This window comes from Salvelinus namaycush, chromosome 14, assembly GCF_016432855.1.
Source record: "Salvelinus namaycush isolate Seneca chromosome 14, SaNama_1.0, whole genome shotgun sequence".
Taxonomy (NCBI): domain Eukaryota; kingdom Metazoa; phylum Chordata; class Actinopteri; order Salmoniformes; family Salmonidae; genus Salvelinus; species Salvelinus namaycush.
Window position 1 is genome coordinate 6,447,883 of NC_052320.1, and position 27,672 is coordinate 6,475,554.

Sequence of the window (27,672 nt, forward strand, 5' to 3'; positions counted from 1 at the left end):
TGGTCGATCCATTGGAGCAGCTGGTGCGACACTTCCTGATTGAGACGGGCCCCCGTGGAGTGAATATCAAAGGGTGTCAGAATGAGCCCCATTTTGGTGAGCTGTTCATAAAGAATAGTATGCTCTCAGTTTTGGGCTACATTGTTAGTTTTCAGTCATTTCAAGTGATATGTTCAATAGTTGCTCTGCCCAATGGAGAATTTAGTCTAATTTTGTGTGTGTGTGTGTGTGTGTGTGTGTGTGTGTGTGTGTGTGTGTGTGTGTGTGTGTGTGTGTGTGTGTGTGTGTGTGTGTGTGTGTGTGTGTGTGTGTGTGTGTGTGTGTGTGTGTGTGTGTGTGCGTGCGTGCGTGCATGCGCGTGTGCGTGTTCCACAGGGAGTTTGTCTGCGTTAGTATACCAACACTCCATCACTCCCATCTCTCTGCCCTGTTCCCTACGGATCCCAGAGAAAGGTCAGCAGCAACATCCCAACGACACATTATGGACTGTAACGAGTTAGCCTACTGAAACTCAACATCACAACAACCCATTATGGGCTGTAACGAGTTAGCCTACTGAAACTCAACATCACAACAACCCATTATGGACTGTAACGAGTTAGCCTACTGAAACTCAACATCACAACAACCCATTATGGACTGTAATGAGTTAGCCTACTGAAACTCAACATCACAACAACCCATTATGGACTGTAATGAGTTAGCCTACTGAAACTCAACATCCACAACAACCCATTATGGACTGTAACGAGTTAGCCTACTGAAACTCAACATCACAACAACCCATTATGGACTGTAACGAGTTAGCCTACTGAAACTCAACATCACAACAACCCATTATGGACTGTAATGAGTTAGCCTACTGAAACTCAACCTCACAACAACCCATTATGGACTGTAATGAGTTAGCCTACTGAAACTCAACATCCCAACGACCCATTATGGACTGTAATGAGTTAACCTACTGAAACTCAACATCCCAACGACCCATTATGGACTGTAATGAGTTAACCTACTGAAACTCAACATCACAACAACCCATTATGGACTGTAACGAGTTAGCCTACTGAAACTCAACCTCACAACAACCCATTATGGACTGTAATGAGTTAGCCTACTGAAACTCAACATCACAACAACCCATTATGGACTGTAATGAGTTAGCCTACTGAAACTCAACATCACAACAACCCATTATGGACTGTAATGAGTTAGCCTACTGAAACTCAACATCCACAACAACCCATTATGGACTGTAACGAGTTAGCCTACTGAAACTCAACATCACAACAACCCATTATGGACTGTAACGAGTTAGCCTACTGAAACTCAACATCACAACAACCCATTATGGACTGTAATGAGTTAGCCTACTGAAACTCAACATCCACAACAACCCATTATGGACTGTAACGAGTTAGCCTACTGAAACTCAACATCACAACAACCCATTATGGACTGTAACGAGTTAGCCTACTGAAACTCAACATCACAACAACCCATTATGGACTGTAATGAGTTAGCCTACTGAAACTCAACATCACAACAACCCATTATGTACTGTAATGAGTTAGCCTACTGAGACTCAACATCCACAACAACCCATTAAGGACTGTAACGAGTTAGCCTACTGAAACTCAACATCACAACAACCCATTATGGACTGTAATGAGTTAACCTACTGAGACTCAACATCCCAACGACCCATTATGGACTGTAATGAGTTAGCCTACTGAAACTCAACCTCACAACAACCCATTATGGACTGTAATGAGTTAACCTACTGAAACTCAACATCCCAACGACCCATTATGGACTGTAATGAGTTAACCTACTGAAACTCAACATCACAACAACCCATTATGGACTGTAACGAGTTAACCTACTGAAACTCAACATCCCAACGACCCATTATGGGCTGTAACGAGTTAGCCTACTGAAACTCAACATCACAACAACCCATTATGGACTGTAACGAGTTAGCCTACTGAAACTCAACATCACAACAACCCATTATTTACTCTAATTAGTTAGCCTACTGAGACTCAACATCCACAACAACCCATTAAGAACTGTAACGAGTTAGCCTACTGAAACTCAACATCACAACAACCCATTATGGACTGTAATGAGTTAGCCTACTGAAACTCAACATCCCAACAACCCATTATGGACTGTAATGAGTTAGCCTACTGAAACTCAACATCACAACAACCCATTATAGACTGTAATGAGTTAGCCTACTGAAACTCAACCTCACAACAACCCATTATGGACTGTAATGAGTTAACCTACTGAAACTCAACATCCCAACGACCCATTATGGACTGTAATGAGTTAACCTACTGAAACTCAACATCACAACAACCCATTATGGACTGTAACGAGTTAGCCTACTGAAACTCAACATCACAACAACCCATTATGGACTGTAACGAGTTAGCCTACTGAAACTCAACATCACAACAACCCATTATGTACTGTAATGAGTTAGCCTACTGAAACTCAACCTCACAACAACCCATTATGGACTGTAATGAGTTAGCCTACTGAAACTCAACATCACAACAACCCATTATGGACTGTAACGAGTTAGCCTACTGAAACTCAACATCACAACAACCCATTATGGACTGTAACGAGTTAACCTACTGAAACTCAACATCACAACAACCCATTATGTACTGTAATGAGTTAGCCTACTGAAACTCAACCTCACAACAACCCATTATGGACTGTAATGAGTTAGCCTACTGAAACTCAACATCACAACAACCCATTATGGACTGTAATGAGTTAGCCTACTGAAACTCAACATCACAACAACCCATTATGGACTGTAACGAGTTAGCCTACTGAAACTCAACATCACAACAACCCATTATGGACTGTAATGAGTTAGCCTACTGAGACTCAACATCCCAACAACCCATTATGGACTGTAATGAGTTAGCCTACTGAAACTCAACATCACAATAACCCATTATGGACTGTAATGAGTTAGCCTACTGAAACTCAACCTCACAACAACCCATTATGGACTGTAATGAGTTAACCTACTGAAACTCAACATCCCAACGACCCATTATGGACTGTAATGAGTTAGCCTACTGAAACTCAACCTCACAACAACCCATTATGGACTGTAATGAGTTAACCTACTGAAACTCAACATCACAACAACCCATTATGGACTGTAACGAGTTAACCTACTGAAACTCAACATCCCAACGACCCATTATGGGCTGTAACGAGTTAGCCTACTGAAACTCAACATCCCAACGACCCATTATGGACTGTAATGAGTTAACCTACTGAAACTCAACATTCCAACGACCCATTATGGACTGTAATGAGTTAACCTACTGAAACTCAACATCACAACGACCCATTATGGACTGTAACGAGTTAACCTACTGAAACTCAACATCCCAACGGCCCATTATGGGCTGTAACGAGTTAGCCTACTGAAACTCAACATCACAACAACCCATTATGGACTGTAACGAGTTAGCCTACTGAAACTCAACATCACAACAACCCAGTATGGGCTGTAACGAGTTAGCCTACTGAAACTCAACATCCACAACAACCCATTATGGACTGTAACGAGTTAGCCTACTGGATCTCAACCTCACAACAACCCATTATGGACTGTAATGAGTTAGCCTACTGAGACTCAACATCCACAACAACCCATTATGGACTGTAACGAGTTAGCCTACTGAAACTCAACATCACAACAACCCATTATGGACTGTAATGAGTTAGCCTACTGAAACTCAACCTCACAACAACCCATTATGGACTGTAATGAGTTAACCTACTGAAACTCAACATCCCAACGACCCATTGTGGACTGTAATGAGTTAACCTACTGAAACTCAACATCACAACAACCCATTATGGACTGTAACGAGTTAGCCTACTGAAACTCAACATCACAACAACCCATTATGGACTGTAACGAGTTAGCCTACTGAAACTCAACATCACAACAACCCATTATGTACTGTAATGAGTTAGCCTACTGAAACTCAACATCACAACAACCCATTATGTACTGTAATGAGTTAGCCTACTGAGACTCAACATCCACAACAACCCAGTAAGGACTGTAACGAGTTAGCCTACTGAAACTCAACATCACAACAACCCATTATGGACTGTAATGAGTTAGCCTACTGAAACTCAACCTCACAACAACCCATTATGGACTGTAATGAGTTAGCCTACTGAAACTCAACATCCCAACAACCCATTATGGACTGTAACGAGTTAACCTACTGAAACTCAACATCACAACAACCCATTATGGACTGTAACGAGTTAACCTACTGAAACTCAACATCACAACAACCCATTATGGACTGTAATGAGTTAGCCTACTGAGACTCAACATCCCAACAACCCATTATGGACTGTAATGAGTTAGCCTACTGAAACTCAACATCACAATAACCCATTATGGACTGTAATGAGTTAGCCTACTGAAACTCAACCTCACAACAACCCATTATGGACTGTAATGAGTTAACCTACTGAAACTCAACATCCCAACGACCCATTATGGACTGTAATGAGTTAGCCTACTGAAACTCAACCTCACAACAACCCATTATGGACTGTAATGAGTTAACCTACTGAAACTCAACATCACAACAACCCATTATGGACTGTAACGAGTTAACCTACTGAAACTCAACATCCCAACGACCCATTATGGGCTGTAACGAGTTAGCCTACTGAAACTCAACATCCCAACGACCCATTATGGACTGTAATGAGTTAACCTACTGAAACTCAACATCCCAACGACCCATTATGGACTGTAATGAGTTAACCTACTGAAACTCAACATCACAACAACCCATTATGGACTGTAACGAGTTAACCTACTGAAACTCAACATCACAACAACCCATTATGGACTGTAATGAGTTAACCTACTGAAACTCAACATCCCAACAACCCATTATGGACTGTAATGAGTTAACCTACTGAAACTCAACATCACAACAACCCATTATGGACTGTAACGAGTTAGCCTACTGAAACTCAACATCACAACAACCCATTATGGACTGTAACGAGTTAGCCTACTGAAACTCAACATCACAACAACCCATTATGTACTGTAATGAGTTAGCCTACTGAGACTCAACATCCACAACAACCCATTAAGGACTGTAACGAGTTAGCCTACTGAAACTCAACATCACAACAACCCATTATGGACTGTAATGAGTTAGCCTACTGAAACTCAACCTCACAACAACCCATTATGGACTGTAATGAGTTAGCCTACTGAAACTCAACATCACAACAACCCATTATGGACTGTAATGAGTTAGCCTACTGAAACTCAACATCACAACAACCCATTATGGACTGTAACGAGTTAGCCTACTGAAACTCAACATCCACAACAACCCATTATGGACTGTAATGAGTTAGCCTACTGAAACTCAACATCCCAACAACCCATTATGGACTGTAACGAGTTAGCCTACTGAAACTCAACATCCCAACAACCCATTATGGACTGTAACGAGTTAGCCTACTGAAACTCAACATCCCAACAACCCATTATGGACTGTAATGAGTTAGCCTACTGAAACTCAACATCCCAACAACCCATTATGGACTGTAACGAGTTAGCCTACTGAAACTCAACATCCACAACGACCCATTATGGACTGTAATGAGTTAGCCTACTGAAACTCAACATCCCAACAACCCATTATGGACTGTAACGAGTTAGCCTACTGAAACTCAACATCACAACAACCCATTATGGACTGTAACGAGTTAGCCTACTGAAACTCAACATCACAACAACCCATTATGGACTGTAACGAGTTAGCCTACTGAAGAACCAGTCCACACCTCAGTAAAATAAGCAGTTTTTTAACCAGTGATGCTAAGTACCCTCTCACAATCAAATCACGAGACAATTTGTGCTGAAAATGCAAATAATTACTGACTTCTGGCCTGGTGGGAACATTTCCAGCCATGCCCTCCAGATGGAGACAGAGTATATGATGCCTTTATCTCTTGTTTACATCTCCGTGTTGTAGATTCCATTGGAGAAATGCAGGAGCTGCCGTCGACTGCCAGTAACATGAGCACAGCTTCAGACCTGCTCAAACAGGGTGCAGGTGAGTTCCATGAATCAGTTATCATAATGTTCAATCACTAATGGCTGCATTCCTACTGTTGTTGGTGAGAGACACTGTTGTGTGTGACATCTATGATCACCACAGTGCTCTAAAGTGATCCCCATAGTTACATCCCTGTTTGTCTGAGTGGTAACTGTCCCGCCCCACCCCCTCTCTTCTCCAGCCTGTAATGTGCTTTACCTGAACTCTGTGGAGACTGAGTCACTGACCGGACCCCAGGCCATCTCCAGAGCAACCGGAGCCACCCTGGCACAGAACCCCCGGCCAGCGGCCACAGTGGTCCACTTCAAAGTGTCCTCACAGGGCATCACACTGACCGACAGCCAGCGCAGGTAACATGACCACTGACCAGTTCATATTGCCTAAATTTCTGAGGCCCATCACCCATGTTCAGTATATCATTAGCGATAAGTAAAGAAAATTGTAAGAAAGGTTTGCATGGATGTATTGTGGTAGATTAGTTGGGATATCAATGGTCTGTCTGTCTGTCTGTCTGTCTGTCTGTCTGTCTGTCTGTCTGTCTGTCTGTCTGTCTGTCTGTCTGTCTGTCTGTCTGTCTGTCTGTCTGTCTGTCTGTCTGTCTGTCTGTCTGTCTGTCTGTCTGTCTGTCTATCTATCTATCTATCTATCTATCTATCTATCTATCTATCTATCTATCTATCTATCTATCTATCTATCTATCTATCTATCTATCTATCTATCTATCTATCTATCTATAGGGTGTTCTTCAGGAGACACTACCCAGTCAACAGTGTGACCTTCAGCAGCATCGACCCCCAGGACAGGAGGTGGGCACTGGAGCCAGCCAGCACAGAACACAACCTAATCACAACCACAGATATGACAGATAGGCTGTAGATCCCACTGAAGACTGAGATGTTATTGAAACCAGTGCCAGGCAGTATCACATCCTCAATATAATGGAAACATTCTGACCACACAGTATTACATTAGTACTATATCCTCAATGTAATGGAAACATTCTGACCACGCAGTATTACATCAGTACTATATCCTCAATGTAATGGAAACATTCTGACTACGCAGTATTACATTAGTACTATATCCTCAATATAATGGAAACATTCTGACCACGCAGTATTACATCAGTACTATATCCTCAATCTAATGGAAACATTCTGACCATGCAGTATTACATTAGTACTATATCCTCAATGTAATGGAAACATTCTGACCACGCAGTATTACATTAGTACTATATCCTCAATGTAATGGAAACATTCTGACCACGCAGTATTACATTAGTACTATATCCTCAATGTAATGGAAACATTCTGACCACGCAGTATTACATCAGTACTATATCCTCAATATAATGGAAACATTCTGACCACGCAGTATTACATCAGTACTATATCCTCAATATAATGGAAACATTCTGACCACACAGTATTACATCAGTACTATATCCTCAATGTAATGGAAACATTCTGACCACGCAGTATTACATTAGTACTATATCCTCAATGTAATGGAAACATTCTGACCACACAGTGTATCTAAACCATCCATTTAAATAAGAGAATACAGGAATTTCAATCATCACCATATTTCATTAATCTTGTGCATGGATCTGTATGAGCTTGAAGTGTGTGTGTGTGTGTGTGTGTGTGTGTGTGTGTGTGTGTGTGTGTGTGTGTGTGTGTGTGTGTGTGTGTGTGTGTGTGTGTGTGTGTGTGTGTGTGTGTGTGTGTGTGTGTGTGTGTGTGTGTGTGTGTGTGTGTGTGTGAGAGAGAGAGAGATGGAGAGAGTGTGTGTATGACTGGGTATTGCAGGCCTTGGCTGTGACTGCAGCTGTACCTATGCCTCTGTGCTTGTTTGAGAGCTCTGTCTGTCTCTTTGCTTCAGGTGGACTAACTCAGACAGCACAACTTCTAAGTAAGTTCTGCACTTAATGTGTGTTGACAATGTTTGATTACCTGCATGGCATCTTATTGCTTCTGTGCCTTGGCCGTCATCCCGGTAAATATCTGTTGATCATGAACACAGTCTCAAATTCATGTTCACAAATATCTATGCTCACAGTTCCTGTTTCATGACAATTTACAAAAATTTGTGGGGTTTGATGATTGAAAAAAAATATTGTATTTTAGCTTAGGAGATATTATGCTAACCTGATCCACCATCCTGAACGCTGGTCTCGCGTTTCGTTTCACTTCACTGAATCTGAGAGGGCGAAACAGTATGGAAGCTTATGAGATCAGGATGGTTGAACACGGCAAATATTATCCTTCCAGGTTGTACCTTCTACTACAGTAACTGTAATTTCCTGGCCCATACTTTAGTCTCACCCTGTTTCCTTCTCAAGAGTTGATCAGAGGTCTCAGTCGTCATATCAAGCCAGTAAGAATGGGCATCACTATGTCTGAGTAAGTGTGTATTTCTCCCCCCTCTATCTCTTTCCTTTCCCCTCTCTTTCTCCTCCTCCTCCTCCTGTTCAATAGGGTGTTTGGGTTTGTAGCCAAGAAGCCAGGCAGCATGGCAGAGAACGTGTGTCATCTGTTTGCAGAGCTCGACCCGGAGCAGCCTGCCTCAGCCATCGTCAACTTCATCAACAAGGTGATGTTAGGGCCGCAGCGCAGGTAGAGAGACAGAAAAGGACCAAGCCAAGGACCTGTCACCGTAACAACACTGTCACAACTCCTAAAGAGAGTCAGGAGCCTACAGAAATGCTTTACAGACCCACAAAGCACCAGTGGTGGTGGCATCTTTTCAAAGACTGAGTTTTGACCCCAAAGGTTTCAACATTTTAAACATGACTGCCATTTTGAATTATAATCAAAATGTAATCATTGTTTATATTCTAATGTCTATAATGCCGACCTTGATAGTTGCCTTCAAGTTACAAAAGCTTTGTTGTCACTTGTTAGTCAGTAATCTAAGGTATCAATAAGTAGCCTAGCCTACCAAAGATCTTGCCTCAACCCTGTCACTCTCCCTTTGACAATCATAAGTGTAAGTCAACCAAAATGTAGAAGATGATTTAGTCCTACAGTAGGATACAGTAGGCTACAGTAGACTGACTACATTAGGCTACAGTAGATTACAGTAGGCTACAGTAGACTACAGTAGGCTACAGTAGACTGACTACATTAGGCTACAGAAGGCTACATTAGGCTACAGTAGATTACAGTAGGATAAATAAGGCTACAGTAGGCTACTCTGGACTGACTACATTAGGCTACAGTAGACTACATTAGGCTACATTAGACTACATTAGGCAACAGTAGATTACAGTAGACTACATTAGGCTACAGCAGGGTATTTTAGGCTACAGTAGACTATAGTAGACTACATTAGGCTACATTAGGCTACAGTAGATTACAGTAGACTACAATAGGCTACAGTAGATTGACTACATTAGGCTACAGTGTATTACATTAGGCTACAGTATATTAGATTAGGCTACATTAGGCTACAGTAGACTACATTAGGTTACAGTAGACTACAGTAGGCTGCAGTAGACTGACTACATTAGGCTACAGCAGGGTATGTTAGGCTACAGTAGATTACAGTAGACTACAGTAGACTGCAGTAGATTACAGCAGATGACAGTAGGCTGCATTAGACTGACTACATTAGGCTACAGTAGATTACAGTAGACTACAGTAGGCTGCAGTAGATTACAGCAGACGACAGTAGGCTGCAGTAGACTGACTACATTAGGCTACAGTAGACTACATTTGGCTACAGCAGGATATGTTATGCTACAGTAGAAAGTAAAAGTGAGAAACGTCTATTTGTAATGTGCAAGCGACAGAGTGTATGTGGTTAGGGTATCAATGTGTGGGGAGGCTAGGGGCTAGGGTACAGATATGGTAATGTGGTGGAGGCTAGGGGCTAGGGCACAGATATGGTAATGTGGTGGAGGCTAGGGGCTAGGGCACAGATATGGTGATGTGGTGGAGGCTAGGGGCTAGGGCACAGATATGGTGATGTATGTGGAGGCTAGAGGTTAGGGTACAGATATGGTAATGTATGTGGAGGCTAGAGGTTAGGGTACAGATATGGTAATGTGGTGGAGGCTAGGGGCTAGGGCACATATATGGTAATGTGGTGGAGGCTAGGGCACAGATATGGTAATGTATGTGGAGGCTAGAGGTTAGGGTACAGATATGGTAATGTATGCGGAGGCTAGAGGTTAGGGTACAGATATGGTAATGTATGTGGAGGCTAGGGGCTAGGGCACAGATATGGTAATGTGGTGGAGGCTAGGGGCTAGGGCACAGATATGGTAATGTGGTGGAGGCTAGGGGCTAGGGCACAGATATGGTAATGTATGTGGAGGCTAGGGGTTAGGGCACAGATATGGTAATGTATGTGGAGGCTAGAGGTTAGGGTACAGATATGGTAATGTATGTGGAGGCTAGGGGTTAGGGCACAGCTATGGTAATGTGGTGGAGGCTAGGGGTTAGTGCACAGATATGGTAATGTGGTGGAGGCTAGGGGTTAGGGTACAGATATGGTAATGTATGTGGAGGCTAGAGGTTAGGGTACAGATATGGTAATGTATGTGGAGGTTAGGGGTTAGGGCACAGATATGGTAATGTGTGGAGGCTAGGGGTTAGGGCACAGATATGGTAATGTTGGTGGAGGCTAGGGGTTAGGGCACAGCTATGGTAATGTGGTGGAGGCTAGGGGTTAGTGCACAGATATGGTAATGTGGTGGAGGCTAGGGGTTAGGGTACAGATATGGTAATGTATGTGGAGGCTAGAGGTTAGGGTACAGATATGGTAATGTATGTGGAGGCTAGGGGTTAGGGCACAGATATGGTAATGTTGGTGGAGGCTAGGGGTTAGGGCACAGATATGGTAATGTTGGTGGAGGCTAGGGGTTAGGGCACAGATATGGTAATGTTGGTGGAGGCTAGGGGTTAGGGCACAGATATGGTAATGTTGGTGGAGGCTAGGGGTTAGGGCACAGATATGGTAATGTTGGTGGAGGCTAGGGGTTAGGGCACAGATATGGTAATGTTGGTGGAGGCTAGGGGTTAGGGCACAGATATAGTAATGTTGGTGGAGACTAGGGGTTAGGGCACAGATATAGTAAGTCCCAGAGATTATGGGGTATTGTTATATTGAGTTCACATGTACGTTCTTATGAGTTGTGCCCTAGAAAGAAACGCTTGCAGTAACCAAGAACAACCAAGGAACAAGGGTGTGCCACACCACTGCCCTCCCCAGTGTATTGTATAACCATGGATTCTTGTGTCAAGCGCTATACACAATAATAATATCACTTCAAATAGTCATGTAGTTCTATTATACACATATATTATGGGTCAATTATCTAACCTATGGTGCAAATAATATTCCTTATTATATTGTATATTATTGAGAAATATATTCAAACATTAAAAACAAGACAAGGATGAGGTCCTGTCTTTGCCACAACGTCAACGTAACGCTCACATATCTTTTTACCTGTATGACTTTATGTACAAACACAAATCAGAGAGGTGTCTAAGGTCCTATGTACTTAACCAAAGACAAAGCACTCCTGTATTAAGATTGAATCATTCATATTTTTAAGCTTCATGTGTTTGTATTGTTAGAGTTTTGCATTGTTTATGTTGGACATGAAGACTACTTTGTATAACAGTGGTAATATATTGTGGTCTGTTTTCTTATTGATCTTTATATGTAGTAATATATTTTCTCACATGCAGCTAGGAAAGTGAAAGTCAAAAGGAAACATTTGTAAGGAAAATAATCTGTTATATGCTATTTTTTTAAGAAAGCTTTGTATGCACAAATGAATATAATAATACAAAAGTTGTGGTACCAAATCTGATTTCTGCTCATTGGATTTACTATCTCTAGGTTTCTAAACTGTACTCAAGAATTTAAAGCCTTGTGTGTTTTGCTTAGAAACAAGCATTTTTCAAGAGCAAGAATAAGGGTTGAAAACAGAAACGTCACACACAAGCGACACACAGACATGTTCTCATTAAAAAAGTAACCATCTTTATTAGTTGACCATTCCCTTATTCTTTTTTCTCTCCCCATTTTAGAATTTGAAAAATATATACATTTCCTCAATCACATCCCCTAAAAGGCATGATTCAGTCATATTCCTTCAGCATACAAAACACATGTTTTTTTTTGGTTTTGTTACACCTCACCATCTGTTTTCACCTTTCTCCATTGTAGCCTGGTCTCAGATCTGGTTGTGCTCTTGCCAAGTCATTGCTGTCATTGTCAAGCCAAACATGTTTTGCATGACAATGAGTGACAGGAAGTTAGCATGATAGCACAAACAGATTGGCACTCAGGCGGTCTCCATTGCCCTTTAGTGCAATAACCCTGTTCAAACACAATTCAAAAGATCTAACCAGCAGAGCTAAATTAAACAACACAATCCACTAACTTGGAAATACCACACAAGCTTATCGCTTTTTAACGCTCCCGAAATACCAAACTCCAAAACTAAATTTCAAGTCATTTCATCAGCTAATTATAAAGTCTATGACAACAAGAGGCTGTGCTTTGGAATGTAAACGACATTACGAAGATACCCAACACAATAGGACAGTGAGTGAGTTAATGACGTTTTAGTCATGCCGACCTGGTTAATACTGCTGTGGCTGTCTTTAAAGATCCCTTTAGCAAGCCATTACAGAGTTATTAAGTCCAAGTTGGGCCTCCGGACAGAGGTCCATACACTGTGCTAGTGTGCTGTGTACTTGGCAAAACTATGCTTTTAGTATTACATTGTTAACAATCACGTCAACAACGTTGTACTTCGACATGAGAGTTGGATTTACCAGCTAATCATGCTCTAGCAAAACATTTGCGGTTCCCCCCCCCCCCCCACCCATAATTAAGGGCAGTAAAATGTTCGATCCCATAGAAGAAAAAAAATGTAACCTGCCTTTTTATGGACTTTACAATCATATATTACTACTCTTATGTTTAATCTTGTACTTGTATAAATGCTTAGTAAATCAGTGGGAAACACCCAAATAGAGTGTTGTAACTTATATTAGTACCTTCTGACAGTAACTCTCCCTTATTAAAAAGCAGAAAATAAATCAGAGATACATATCAAACAATAGCCCTATGTACCATTTTTGAGGTGCAAACAAAATTGTCTTAGGCACATCCCTCGACTAGTCCTGTCAAGTCCCAGATATAAATAGCAGGGAGCAAATCTCCCTTCTTGCGCAATAAAATATCTGTCACTTTATACATTCCTACTATGCCAAGTCCCTGAAATCATAGGACCCACACCAAAGGACACTTAAAAATGTGAACGGACGATCTCAATGTCACAAATGCAAGGACTAGCACAGCAGGATACGCAGTCATAATTCAGTAGTAACACCGGTAACTGTGCTCAAGAAAAGGATAACTAATTCCCTCCTAAAGTCAAGATTGTTGCGGCTTCAACAGGATGTAAATTAGTCATGCCTTGAATTTCAGCCAAATGCACAACAGCTAAATATAATTTACTGAAGAGCTGGTGTTTGTTGCATTTATGAAGGCAAGTGATCAAACTTAATGATCCTGAAGTCAAAACAAATGCTTGGACTGAAATGATTGGGAATATTCCCTGGTTCTTGTGGCCTGGCTCCCAGCATCTTGGTCCCTGTCCCTGGCTGCTGGACTCTTGGCCTCACCACTGGCTGGTGGTGATTTTAGTGGTGAGGGAGGGAGGGTTACTGCCACAGTCGGCGTGGGGGCTGGTGAACCGTGGAGTTTGAACCACAGTCAATGTAGCGATAGGCTTCCAGGGTATTCTGGGCCGTGCGCATCATGTAGGAGGTTTTCACAGATGTCCTGGGAACGTAGAACACAGTTATGATTAAACACTTTGAAATATCATAAAGACAAAATGGCAAGAGGTAGAAATGGAAGTGATACGCTTTCACAATGAGGAGGTAGGATATACTTACTGCATGATAACCAAGATATTGTGAACCTTGATGCTTGCCATGGTGCAGAAGGCACTGGAGGGTGGAAAGAGTGGTTAGAACCTCTTCACAAAGATAACTTTACCCCAACCTACATGTGCAAATTACCCCAACTAACATGTACCCCTGCACATTGACTCAGTACCGGTACCCCCTGTATATAGCCTCCACATTGATTCAGTACCGGTACCCCCTGTATATAGCCTCGTTATTGTGATACTTTTTTTACTTTAGTTTATTTAGTAAATATTTTCTTAAAACTGCATTGTTGATTAATTAAAAACTTCTTCGGGATCGGTGTCCCGTCCACGAGATGGATGAGCTAACGTAGGCTAATGCGATTAGCATGAGGTTGTAAGTAACAAGAACATTTCCCAGGACATAGACATATCTGATATTGGCAGAAAGCTTCAATTCTTGTTAATCTAACTGCACTGTCCAATTTACAGTAGCTATTAGTGAAAGAATACCATGCTATTATTTGAGGAGTGCACAATTATGAACATGAAGTTATTAATAAACAAATTATGCACATTTGGGCAGTTTTGATACAACATTTTGAACCGAAATGCAATGGTTCATTGGATCAGTCTAAAACTTTGCACACACTGCTGCCATCTAGTGGACAAAATCTAAATTGCACCTGGGCTGGAATAATACATTATGGTCTTTCTCTTGCATTTCAAAGATGTTAACAAAAATACAAAAGAACGGTTGTTTTTTTCTTTTACCAGATCTATTGTGTTATATTCTCCTACATTCCTTTCACATTTCCACAAACTTCAAAGTATTTCCTTTCAAATGGTACCAAGAATATGCATATCCTGAGCTACAGGCAGGTAGATTTGGGTATGTCATTTTAGGCAAAAAATTCATAAAAAAGGGGTGGATCCTTAAGAGGTTTTAAGGGCTTGTAAGTAAGATCTACACCTGTTGTATTCGGCGCATGTGACAAATAACATTTGATATATTAACAATTACAGGACTTGAAACAAAAACAACTAAATACAGGTCTTTACAGGTCCCTTTAACTTACTAAACATAGGCGGTGCTTCCACTGATCTGAACGCTGACTGTGAAGTTCACCTGTAGTAAAAAGAAAAATGTTTTAAAATAGTCAAGACCAGAAGTCAACTGAAATTTTGGCAGGAAATGCAAACAAGACATATATTTGATGCAAGTAACTTATACAAGTCAATCCTTAAACTACATGTAACATGGAGTGAATGTGTCCCAAGTGATGGTTCACTGCGTCTAAGACTGCAGCAGGCCCTACCTGTCTCTGGCTCAGGGGCTGGATGGTGATGTCGTTATCTAGCTGCATGGTGCCTATGACTGTTTTCATATAGAGAACCTGGCAGCTTAGACTATCAACCATCACTGAGAAGAAGTTTGAGTTGGTGAAGTTCAAGGAGCTCTGACAAATAGGAGCAGGGAAAATGAACAGTCAGCAGAACACACCATAAACATCAGGCACAGTCAAATGACCATCTTATCTCCAACTAACAGAGTACATCTTCACGCGATTTACTGACTTACTGTCATATTCATGAGGACTTTAGTGTTGGTGTGATCAAACTGCACGGTGACAGAGCGTATCCCATCATCCTCCACCATGACAGAGCGAGGAAAGAGGAAGAAGACCACCAGCGAGGAAGCCAGGAGACATAGCACCGCCGAGAGGACCACATACAGCTTCCTGTCAAACATAGCACTTCCTGTTTACTTTGACAATCAATGTTTACCAAAAAACAAACTGTGAACCAACCAAAAATGACAGAATGTGATGGTTATGTACAGTTGAAGTCAGAAGTTTACATACACCTTAGCCAAATACATTTAAACTCAGTTTCACAATTTCTGACATTTAATCCTAGTAAAAATTCCCTGTCTTAAGGTCAGTTAGGATCACCACTTTATTTTAAGAATGTGAAATGTCAGAATAATAGTAGAGAATGATTTATTTCAGCTTTAATTTCTTTCATCACATTCCCAGTGGGTCAGAAGTTTACATACACTCAATTAGTATTTGGTAGCATTTCCTTCAAATTGTTTAACTTGGGTCAAACGTTTTGAGTAGCCTTCCACAAGCTTCCCACAATAAGTTGGGTGAATTTTGGCCCATTCCTCCTGACAGAGCTGGTGTAACCGAGTCAAGTTTGTAATTTTCCTGCCTGATAGTGCCATTTATTTTGTGAAGTGCACCAGTCACTCCTGCAGCAAAGCCACCTCCACAACATGATGCTGCCACCCCCGTGCTTCACGGTTGGGATGGTGGAGTGGTTGAAAAATGAGTTTCAATGACTCCAACCTAAGTGTATGAAAACTTCCGACTTCAACTGTATGTGACTGATCCAGATATAAGCTGGTGAGAAAAAAGGGTTAGCTGTAAAACGTACGTTCTCTGGGGCCGGAGTCTCTGGTCGTTGTAGGGAACCAGAGCCACAAGCTCATTGACCTGCTCTGAAGGACAATGACCACAGAAGAGGGTCAAGTCAAATGGGAGAACATCATCATAATGATTCCTACCACATCAGTACAGCAATCAATGCCCAGTAGGACAGGAATCGAGACAGGAAATGTCTCACCTGAGGGGATGTGGCCAGTGCCTTGGCATGTTGGACAGGTAATACTGTCCCTGCCAGTAAACTCTACATAAGGGAACCGAGCAATGTCCTCCTGTCTGTCCAGTCCATCCAGCGAGTCATCATCATCATCCCCCGTCTGCCACCCTGTCCCAACCTCCGGGACGAGCAGAAGACTGCTGTCGCTTTCGCTTCGGGACCATTGAGTGCCCATGAGCTGGCTGGCAGATAATCAAGCCAGCCTTTTTTCAAAGGACAGACCCTAGGGCACAGCAAAAACAAAAGTTGTTGAGTAAAGGGCAGGACGTATTTAGGCTAATAATCAACGTTTGGCAATTGTTTTTAAAATGATTAGCCTACTGCAGATGGGTTGCCTCCCACAATGTAAACAATGTTCCAGTTGTATTGCCCTACAGTAGGTCTGGGATTTCCAGACTAGACAGACGTTGGCCAGTATGCCAGGCCTCAAAGCACATAATGTCCCAGGCACTACTACTATACCCTATAGCACAGATACGGCAATCGGAATAAATGGCGTAGGGCGTGGCCTCTTAATGTCAAACGTGGAAGTATCTGGATAGGCATAAAAAATTAAAAACATAGCTATGAACACTATCACAATACAATAGCTAGCTAGCTACACATTGGCTAGTAAGGTATTATGTCCAACAACAACACAACTATCAGTTACTTAGTCGAATCAAAGCACAATTACAACAGCAAGCTTAGTGCCACTGCGGTCGAGAATGTTTGAGCTATCTTGCTAGCGGTAAAGTTACGTAAGGTAAGTAGCTAGCTAATTTAGCTATCGAGCTGTTAGCTAGCAAGCAAAGTTAACTAGCTAGCTGTCAACGTTTACCAAGGTGCACAACCTGCACTAGGCTTGCGTCTTCAGACATAATAGTTGTCTTACCTATATATATTTGGTTGACGATATTTCGAAGAACATTCAGGCAAGGCTATCAAGTCATTGATCGTGTTGTTTTGCCAGGAACTCGTGACACTCACTTTGCAGTTCGTTCTTGTGCAGGGGTGTATTCATTCCCCAGATTATGTTGCAAAACGTTTCTTAAACGGAAGCAAACTGAACTAAACGGGCGGGAGCTACCTGAATTTGTCCAATGGTTTTAGTTATAAAACTGAACTTTTTGAAACTGTTTGGACTAATGTTTACAGCCCGGTTGTTGATGGGCTTGCAATCTGCTTCATTCTAGTGGGCGCTTGAAAATATTCTTAAAGATACAGTGCAAACCAGGATTTACGCCTACAGTTTTTATTTTGGAAGAAGTTTGCGAAGTTTCCGTTTTGCACATCCCTACATAAAAATAAAATAATATTGAAATAAAGTAATGTCCACAACCGGTCAAAGGTTTTAGAACACCTACTCATTCAAGGGTTTTTCTTTACTTTATTAAGAGCGTGCAAAGCTGTCATCAAGGCAAAGGGTGGCTATTTGAAGAATTTCAAATATATAATATATTTTCATCTGTTTAAAACTTGTTTGGTTACTACATTATTCCATATGTGTTATTTCATGTCTTCACTATTATTCTATAATGTAGAAAATAGTCAAACTAAAGAAAAACTCTTGAATGAGTAGGTGTGTCCAAACTTTTGACTTGTACTGTATATCACATGAGGTTGGTGGCACCTTAATTGGGAGAACAGGCTCGTGGTAATGGCTGGAGTGGAATAAGTGGAATGGTATCAAATACATTCCATTTGTTCCCTTCTGGACATTATTAAATAAAAAGCGAAATGAAGATTATTGGAAGAGGGAGGATGGGGCAGTTGTATTACACAACACCATAGAAACACAGAAAAATGTAAGGGGCCCAATTATTTCTGTAAACCAAGTGTACATTTGTCCTTTTTAGACTTCATCATAATGAAGCAGTTTCATTTTCCCTTGGAGATGAACCCTAGGCTCTGACCTTGTAGTTGGAGCCTCTTCCCTTGGAGTTGAACCCTAGGCTCTGACCTTGTAGTTGGAGCCTCTTCCCTTGGAGTTGAACCCTAGGCTCTGACCTTGGAGTTGGAGCCTCTTCCCTTGGAGTTGAACCCTAGGCTCTGACCTTGGAGTTGGAGCCTCTTCCCTTGGAGTTGAACCCTAGGCTCTGACCTTGGAGTTGGAGCCTAAGTTCTTCCTTTTGAGTTAGACCCTAGGCTATTCCTTTGGAGTTGGACCCTACGCAACTAAGCATTTAACGTTAGGCAGCGTCTTTTTTTTGATGCAGTCCTTGATTTCAACGTCCACGGACTTACCGGTCCGAAACAAATCTGAACCAATCACAGAGTCCAATCCAGCCTATATTTGGCCCAAATATAGACGTTCAGATTTAGTCCAGTCCGGACCGGCCTTGATTTAGCCCAAATATAGACGTCTAGAATTGGTTCAGATTTCTATGTTTCACAAGTTTGGACAGCACAGTACAGTAGAGCACAGCCCGAGTATAGAACATTACAATACACAGTACAGTACAGAAAATTAGAGTATAGTACAGTAGAGTCCAGTACAGTACAATGCAGTGGAGACTACACTAGACTACAGTAAAGAAAAGTGTACTATAATGTATCTTACTTTACTCTACTGTACTCTACTGTAATATACTCTACTGTAATGTACTCTACTGAAGTAAACTGTACTCTACTGTAATGTACTCTAATGAAGTAAACTGTACTCTACTGTAATGTATTCTACTGTAATATACTCTACTGTAGTAAACTGTACTCTACTGTAATGTATTCTACTGTAATATACTCTACTGTAGTAAATTGTACTCTACTGTAATGTACTCTACTGAAGTAAACGGTACTCTACTCTACTGTAATGTACTACTGAAGCAAAACTGTACTCTACTCTACTTAGTTAACTATTCTGTACTGTCCTCTACTGAATAAAACTGAACTGTCCTGTACCGTAGTGTACTCTTCTGTGTTCTACTGTACAAAACTGTACTGTGATGTTCAAACTTGTGAAACATAGCCTTTAACGTCTATGATTTGTTCAGATTTGGATCTGGTCCGCACCAACCAAATTGTACTTGTTTGGGGGCAGAGCTCATTAATAGCCAGCATGCTTTGCAAGTGTTTGTTTTTCCGTTTACATTTTGGTCATACAGCAGCCGCTCTTATCCAGTGACTTACAGTCAGTGCATTCAACTAAGGATATAAACGACAACATATCACAATAATAGCAAGAAAATTAAATAAATCTCTAACCATTATTCAGAATGGTATTGTAGTTGAACTGGTCTGTTGGTTTATTATGTATGTTTTACTACTTTGAACATCATTGCTGCCAGATTTTGGAAAAGCAAGCATAATTGCGTGATAGATGAGTAATAATACATATTTTGTTGCAATCTTAATTTGGCTCCTCTTTTCTATTAAAATGTGAAAAAAGTATAATTGTGTTGTAATGCAAATGTTGAGAATTGAGAATTTTTAGCAGCTTAAATTTGGCCATAGAATCAATGACTGAAAAATATTTATTTACTATGTCTGCAAATGACATGTTTTCAACCTCCGGAAAATACGTATTTTTTTTTACATCCAGAAAATATGTATTTTTACCTTTCATTCAGCAACTAAAATGCACACGATGTTAATGTCAGGACAAGATTACTGAAATGTGTATTTTGTATGTCATTTTGCTTACGGAGTAGGCTCTCACCTTGGCTTTCTGCTCCAAAATGTCAATCCCGCTCAAGGACAAAAACTAACACTTGCTTTTCTTCTGCAGCTTTTCTGTCTGTGTCAGACATCTAATGGAGGGCAAAGGACAGGGCCACTGAATATGGAGCTTTAAATCAATCTGATCTTTTGAAAAACTGTTCATTGAAACCATGTTAGACACTGATAAAATTGCTTCTTTCATGAGCCTTGAAAAATGTTAATCTATTATCTACAAAACCAAACAATCATACTAACAGTACTTCAATGACACACTAATAATCTGACGTCTGAACAGCTTCATTCATATTTGCATGCCCTCAGGATGGACCACCTTAACACGCCCCAGAAACTTAGACCAAAAAAGCCAGTCAAGAGGCCAAGAACATTCACAAAATCAATCAAGATTGTTTTCCTCCCATCCTCAATAACAATACAGGGTTACTAATAGATATGTATTACATTAGGAAAAATATTATGCACGCTGTTTTGAAGTCAGTTGTCATGTATGAAACCTCTAATAGTGTGCACTCTGCTTTCATTATTGTCAGATATCACTCATCTTTGGCAGGGCTGTGCTCCTGGAACAACAGATGAAAGTATAGTGTTTCAGGATATTACGCCACTAAATCAACTGGTTCATGATCCCTGGGTGTAAATGACGTGTAAGGCCCCTTTACGAAATAATACAACTCTGTTAAATTTGGGATCTTAACCAACTCCACACTATTTTAGCACTGTTGACGTCAGGTGGCGAGCTTGCTTTGTGTGTGAAGTCTCAGGAGGTAAATGACTAACCAAAATGAACTTCTCACTTAATGCCATTCATCTAATATCCTTCAGTTCAGACGCTATCTGACTGTTTGCAGGTATTGCAGGCACTGACATCTCTCAGATCGGAGGGGGAAAAAAACATTAGGAAAGTGTCATTCAGATTTTGTATTGTTACAGCGCACCACTTTATCAATGCCTCGTCTTACAATAGTACATACAGACGTAATTAGAAGCAAATGACCTAAAGGCAAGCAACAATGTAGGAAAACAATGGGTCCAGATTACGTGTGTGATTTATGGTGATATGCAATAAGATAATAAAAATTGAGTTCAGAACATCAAAGCAACCTTATTTCTTAAAGCACCTTATATACACAAGATGTCGCAAAGTTGCTTCAAACGAAATTTCACAGAATTCCAGAGTTCAGACTTGATAGACTTTGTTTGGATCTTAGTGACGACAATTGCATGCAGCAGACCTAACATTACCATTACCCCCAAGCTGTTTCCCTAACAACGCCAATGGCCTTTCCCTTTTCCAAAGTACTCTGGTTCTACAGTAGAACAGGGCTCTGTGATAATAAGTGACGGGAACTTAAGGATAGGAATGATGATGGTGTCTTAAGAATCGTTGACAGACATGTTCTCCACTTGGTTCTGGAGCTGGTCTCCACCTCCCTGTTTCTTCTTCTTCCCTCCATCCTGCTGCTTCTTCTGCTTCTTGGACGTCTCCACGTCAATAGGCGCAGGCTTCACAAACTTCAGCATCTCTGTCATACCTAAGAAAATGAATAGCAGAGGAATTAAAATTATGTCCACACACACAGTATTCATGGCAATACTAGTCATCAAATATGCATAAGTACTCTGTGAGAAAGACAAACTTTCATGACCACCATCTTCCATGCATAGGGCAAAAGTATTGCAGGCTCCTTCACAAAACCGGGTTAAAAAAAAATACTGTCTCTCACCTGGAGGCATGAAGTTCCGGAGTACCTCTGGAATGACGACACCCTCTTCGGTCTGGTACGTCTCCAGGATAGCACACATTACACGTGTGGTGGCACACATGGTTGCGTTGAGCATGTGCACATAGTCAGCCTGAAGAACACAGGAAGTGTTGTTTTAAAACTGGTTCAAATATTCCATCTTACTATGACTTTGATTATGGAAGCAAATCCAGATTCTATGTAAAGACTGCTCACCTTGTCCATCATCTTTTTAGTCTGTCCGTAGCGGATACGCAGCCGACGGGCCTGGTAGTCTAAACAGTTGGAGCAGGAGACCAGCTCTCTGAAGGCTGCGGAGCCTGGGAACCAGGCCTCCAAGTCCAGCTTCTTACTGGCTGCATGGTTCAGAGCACCTGGGTGGGAGCAGACAGACACAGAGGCTCAGACATCCCATGTGTAACTCGGTGTTGTTTGTGTCGCACTGCTTTGCTTTATCTTGGCCAGGTCGCAGTTGTAAACGAGAACTTGTTCTCAACTAGCCTACCTGGTTAAATAAAAGGTGAAAAAAAAAAAAAGACATGTAGGTAGTAAGACACCCTCAAAACAGCTCGCAAGGGAAATGTCCGTTATGTGTCACATAAATCACACAGGATAAAAGGTCATTGTAATACCTTACAATGAGAAGGGTCTTATTAAAAATGGCATGTTAACATTTATGAGTGACTGTTATTGTCATTTACATTTACATTTAAGTCATTTAGCAGACGCTCTTATCCAGAGCGACTTACAAATTGGTGCATTCACCTTATGATATCCAGTGGAACAACCACTTTACAATAGTGCATCTAACTCTTTTAAGGGGGAGGGGGGGGTTAGAAGGATTACATATCCTATCCTAGGTATTCCTTAAAGAGGTGGGGTTTCAGGTGTCTCCGGAAGGTGGTGATTGACTCCGCTGACCTGGCGTCGTGAGGGAGTTTGTTCCACCATTGGGGTGCCAGGGCAGCGAACAGTTTTGACTGGGCTGAGCGGGATTGTCATGATGTATACTTAACGGAATAATGCAAGATTCTGGCAATAAGGGATACCTCAGGATTTTATCTTCTTCCCCAGATTCATATGAACTCATGGATACCATAGGCTTCCGGTTATTGTGCAAAAGCTAGTTAGCATTGGCTCGTGAAACTACCTCCAACTTCCTTCATACAGGACGCAGACATTTTTTCTCCACAAGTTCATCTGACTCCGGTGAAGTAGAAGGGGCTTAATTGCCAAAAGCCCAAAGTATCCCTTTAAAGGCCCAGTGCAGTCAAAAATGTGATTTACCTGTGTTTATCTATATTTTACACACTCTGAGTTTGGAATAATATTGTGAAAATGATGATGCCTTAGTGTAAGAACTGTTTGAAAATACCACCTGAAATTTCAGCCTGTTGTGGTGTGATGGAGCTTTGGCGGTAAATTACTTTAGACCAATAAGAAAGAGTTCTAAACCTCTGCCAAAAACAGCTAGTTTAAAGTTTTTCCATCCCCACTCAGACTACTCCCAGACAGTCCAAGCAAAATTCTTGCTTTAGAAATTGCTCTTTGCTAAGAAGCTACTTTTGTTTCTTTTTGACCATTTTAATTGAAAACAATCACAGTTAGGTACTTTAATTGGTTACCCAGAAATGATTTGATATTGAAAAGAGAAAAAAACAGCTGCATTGGACTTTAATGCCCTATTTTACTTACCCAGAGTCAAACGGTCTTATGGATACCAATGTATGGTTTGGACCCTAGGTATGGCCCTGCCTGCAGTTTGAAATAAGTTGCAGGCGGTGTCGCGAGCCAATGCTAAGTAGCATTAGCACAATGACAAGCAAAAGCTAACATGTCACTGCACTAACACTAGTAGCAACAATGAACCCCCCCCCCCCCCACCTTTGCCACCACTGCTGAAAACATTTCAGAGGAGAAACACTGGACTTCCAGTCATTGCGCTAACGCTAGTTAGCATTGGTGCACAAAACTAACCTCAACTCCCTTTAAACTACATTTAGAATCTAGCACTATCCATTTAATCTAAAACTTGTATTTCAAAGCACACAAGGCTTCAAATGACATCAAGACAGGATTTGTAGCAACTACAGCCTCATTGTTGTGTTGTCTTACAGAAACCCTTGGTAAGCCCAAAATGTCACAATTCCCAACTTTAATCCATTATTTCTCAATAATCATCCAATAAAGATCCAAAACATAAATATCTTTGGGCCAACCGCGTATGGAATTGCCATGTGATCATTAGTCTCTGTCCCAGAGAGGAACAGACGTGTTGGGGAGGACTATCTGCAGGACCTACCTGATACTATGTTGATGATGCGGTAGGGGATCCCTAGTGTCTGGTAGAACTCTTCAGCCGTCCCAATCATCTCATCCATCATCTCCCAGGACTTGTTGTCATGAGGAGAGGCAAAAACAAACTGCTCTATCTGGGGGCAGAGAGTGTGTTCATTAGTATTTCACAATCATTACCACAGGCCCACCCCCCAAAAAAATGACCTGTTCTGGAAAATGTGTATCACTTGACATGATCTGTAAATTGTCAATAATAACCAGACTTTATGCTTCTCCAATTAGGCCTATAAAATGCAAAGCACTACAACAAAGCTGTTGCCTTTTCTACACTGACCTTGACACACCCACCACGTCTACTTTGAGAAAATGCCCACTTACCTTCTCAAACTGGTGCACCCTGAAGATGCCTCGGGTGTCACGCCCGTGGGAACCCACTTCCTGTCTGAAGCAGGTGGAGAGGCCGGCGTAGCGCATTGGCAGGTCCTCTGGCTTCAGCCACTCGTCTCTTAGGAAGGCTGCGATGGGCTGCTCTGAGGTGGCAATCAGGTACTTCTCATCTATGGCCGTGTCCTCAGATTTCTCGCTGCTCTTCCCAATCACCTGAGAGACAAGCAGGGAATGCAGAGTGAATACATTACACAAAAACACCCACATCAAAATGAACATCAAAAATACATATTTGTCTTAACATGCAACAAAACTAAGAGTCATGAAGAAAAAAAAAACATATTGGGCCCTATCCCGCAATAGGAATGAAAGGAAGATTAGTTTCAAATCCATCATACCTTGTAAAGTTCATCATCAAACTGGCTGAGCTGGGCCACCTCCTGCATGACCTCTTTCCTCATGAAGAAGGGGGTGTAGAGCATTTCGTAGTTCTTGCTGTGGAGCATCCGCAGAGCATAAGTGATCAATGCCTGCTCCAGGAAAACTAGCGGCCCCTACAAACACAAAAAGGGAAACAGTCAGTAAGGATAACTATCAAGGATACACACTGAGTTTAACAGAATTACACCTGGTATGAATCGGCCTGTGAGTGTATTGGCTACATATGTGTGTGACTAAGAACTTGCTTTGAGGAAGTAGCCACGGCTCCCAGCCACTATAGCTCCTTTCTCTCCGTCGTAGCCGTCGATCATGACAACCAGGTCTACGTGGGAATACTTCTTCTGCACAGTACAGTCTCCCCAGGTGCGCTCCACTTTGTTATCAGCATCCTGGCAAGGAGAGAGACAAGGTAAATTACAGAGTAGACAAGTAAACAAGAGGCAAAACAAAATTAATTCATTAGACAGAGGCAGCAGACAAGGCATGAGAATTAATATTTTCTCCCTGAGGCAATGTGAACTTTCATCCATCTCCCTATTGCTGATGGGAATTCAAATTCCATGACACCCACCTCATCATTACTGATGGGCACAGATGGATGCAGGAGGTTCCCGATCTCTCGCAGGTATTGAAAGCGCTCCTCCTCCAGCTTTACCCTCTCACTGTCAGATTTCTGCACTGCCTCATCTACAAGCAGACGGACCTTCTTGATCTGGGTGACCGTGAGGGGCTAGAAAAAGGGGAAAATAGACATGAAACATACCCATGAGTATGGGACGCACAAGTCAATCAGCATATAGATGAACTGCTGGCTAGCGAGTTGACCTACCGATAGTGTGTCTGCCGTCAGGGCCTCTAAGTTCTGGGCGTCGTCTGGGACAGAATCCTCGTCATCCCCAACTGGCTCCCTCTTCTGTATATAGAAAAGGCACAGAACAGGGTGAACTGGTAGAAATAAAGTATCTGCATATAGAATAGAACATAATGCTTTCAGACTGATGGGGGGGGACATGTAGCCATGTAGGTTACATAAAGCCTATATAGTTCACCAGCAGCTTCACAGGTTGTACCTTCATTTTCTCTCCAACTGTCTTGCTGCATAAATTCTTTGCCTTGTTGAGGTTGTCGGCAGTGAAACGACCTGGTGAGCATGGAAAGGGCAAGGGTCAGCGTCATATGCACGCCATGAATCAATAAAATGGTGTTTGTGCCTCTCCCTAGGTGTCACGACAAGTAGCTATAACGTTAGTGACGCTCACAGGCGACCCCCATAACCATGTAGACTTGAGTAGTCCAACATACAATCTCAGTCAAATCTGCATCTATGCTATTTTCCATCAAGTCCCAATAACAGGGTCATGTATAGATGGGATCCTGCTTTTCAAATTTACACCAAAAGTTGATCATTTTTTTCCATTTTAGCTAACCCTTTTCCTAACCTTCACCTACTTATCCTAACCTGCTACGTAAATTATCCTAAACCTACTACGAAAAGTAAATTCTGGCAAAAGCTGGATTCCTTCTAGCCAAGACCCAATAACAGCTGTGGGACGCTGAGAGGAGAAAGGTTTTGATGCATTTGCTATGGGTATGTTGGATGGGGATTGCATCAGATTGTAGCTACAGTCAGTGTGGATAGGATGACGTAGCGAACCATCGTTTGGGTTTTCCTTGGTAGTTTAGTTACTGAAGCATACATTGTTTCAGTTAGCTAAATTAATATTAGACAACAATGAACGACATATCAGGTGTGTGTGTTTTGTACTTTACTTATTTGTAGTAATACATGGGAAGGAAAAGTTTATGGTTGTGGTTAGTGAACTAACGTAGCTGGATAGCTAACTGGCTAACGTTATACATAGTCATTTGCTAACGGCTGGTGACTAACTAACGTTAGCTAGCTAACGCAGGCTACCAACTAACCAGAGTTTAGCTGAGAATATCCAGGCATATAATTCACTATAAATTATCTAAAAACGTGAACTGACGTATTATGCTTGAATTTCTTAATTTATATCTGGGTGACTACAAGACCAGCTTTTAACTACCTATAATAAATGCATGAAGCTAGCCATGTGAGTGGACACCACCATCCGATTCAATGAATGCTAACGCTAGCTTGCAGTCGGAACTTACATTTTCTCCATTCTGTGTCTGCGTGTACTAGTTTATCCACAAGTGACACATCTTTGAACCTTTTTCTTTGAGTTTCTCTGATTACTTCAGGATCACCGCCTTTATCGGTTCGAAATTGGTCTAAATCGAGCACCATGATGATTCCACGCTTTGATGACTGTCAAAAACGGTGCAGAGTAACAGAAAAAAGCAAGCCGGTGTGAAAAGTACCAGCGGCACGATTACGTCACTTCCTTCTTCTTCGATGAGGTTTAAGGGCGGTTGGCAT

The 27,672-nt window shown here is 41.6% G+C and overlaps 3 protein-coding genes across 7 annotated transcripts in view; 1 reads left to right on the plus strand and 2 right to left on the minus strand.

Moving 5' to 3' along the window:
* Positions 1–11,997, plus strand: part of LOC120059061 (tensin-2-like) — a 70,524-nt gene extending 58,527 nt beyond the window's left edge. For 2 of the 5 annotated variants that reach the window (XM_039007842.1, XM_039007844.1), the window contains exons 22-28: positions 1–96; positions 376–453; positions 6,081–6,161; positions 6,346–6,514; positions 6,902–6,970; positions 8,052–8,081; positions 8,648–11,997. In XM_039007842.1, coding sequence (XP_038863770.1) covers positions 1–96; positions 376–453; positions 6,081–6,161; positions 6,346–6,514; positions 6,902–6,970; positions 8,052–8,081; positions 8,648–8,789 — 665 coding nt within the window. In that variant the 3' untranslated portion in view covers positions 8,790–11,997. The remainder of the gene's footprint in view (positions 97–375; positions 454–6,080; positions 6,162–6,345; positions 6,515–6,901; positions 6,971–8,051; positions 8,082–8,647) is intronic. The other 3 variants (XR_005478087.1, XR_005478088.1, XM_039007843.1) reach the window with 3 other exon arrangements.
* Positions 11,998–12,147: 150 nt separating this feature from the next.
* tmem106c (transmembrane protein 106C) lies at positions 12,148–17,867 on the minus strand. The gene is made up of 8 exons (XM_039007846.1): positions 17,618–17,867; positions 16,708–16,966; positions 16,519–16,582; positions 15,659–15,818; positions 15,396–15,536; positions 15,156–15,205; positions 14,102–14,155; positions 12,148–13,985 (listed from the first exon to the last, which is right to left on the minus strand). Exons 2-8 carry the CDS (start codon positions 16,916–16,918, stop codon positions 13,865–13,867), a joined length of 801 nt encoding a protein of 266 aa, XP_038863774.1. The 5' UTR covers positions 16,919–16,966; positions 17,618–17,867; the 3' UTR covers positions 12,148–13,864.
* A 3,435-nt stretch (positions 17,868–21,302) lies between these two features.
* LOC120059062 (serine--tRNA ligase, cytoplasmic-like) lies at positions 21,303–27,540 on the minus strand. Its single transcript, XM_039007845.1, has 11 exons — positions 27,405–27,540; positions 26,339–26,409; positions 26,098–26,181; positions 25,840–25,998; positions 25,514–25,657; positions 25,226–25,381; positions 24,819–25,040; positions 24,445–24,574; positions 22,359–22,516; positions 22,125–22,254; positions 21,303–21,932 (listed from the first exon to the last, which is right to left on the minus strand). The coding sequence occupies exons 1-11, from the start codon at positions 27,538–27,540 to the stop codon at positions 21,775–21,777; spliced, it is 1,548 nt and encodes a 515-aa protein (XP_038863773.1). The 3' UTR covers positions 21,303–21,774.
* Positions 27,541–27,672: the final 132 nt, after the last annotated feature.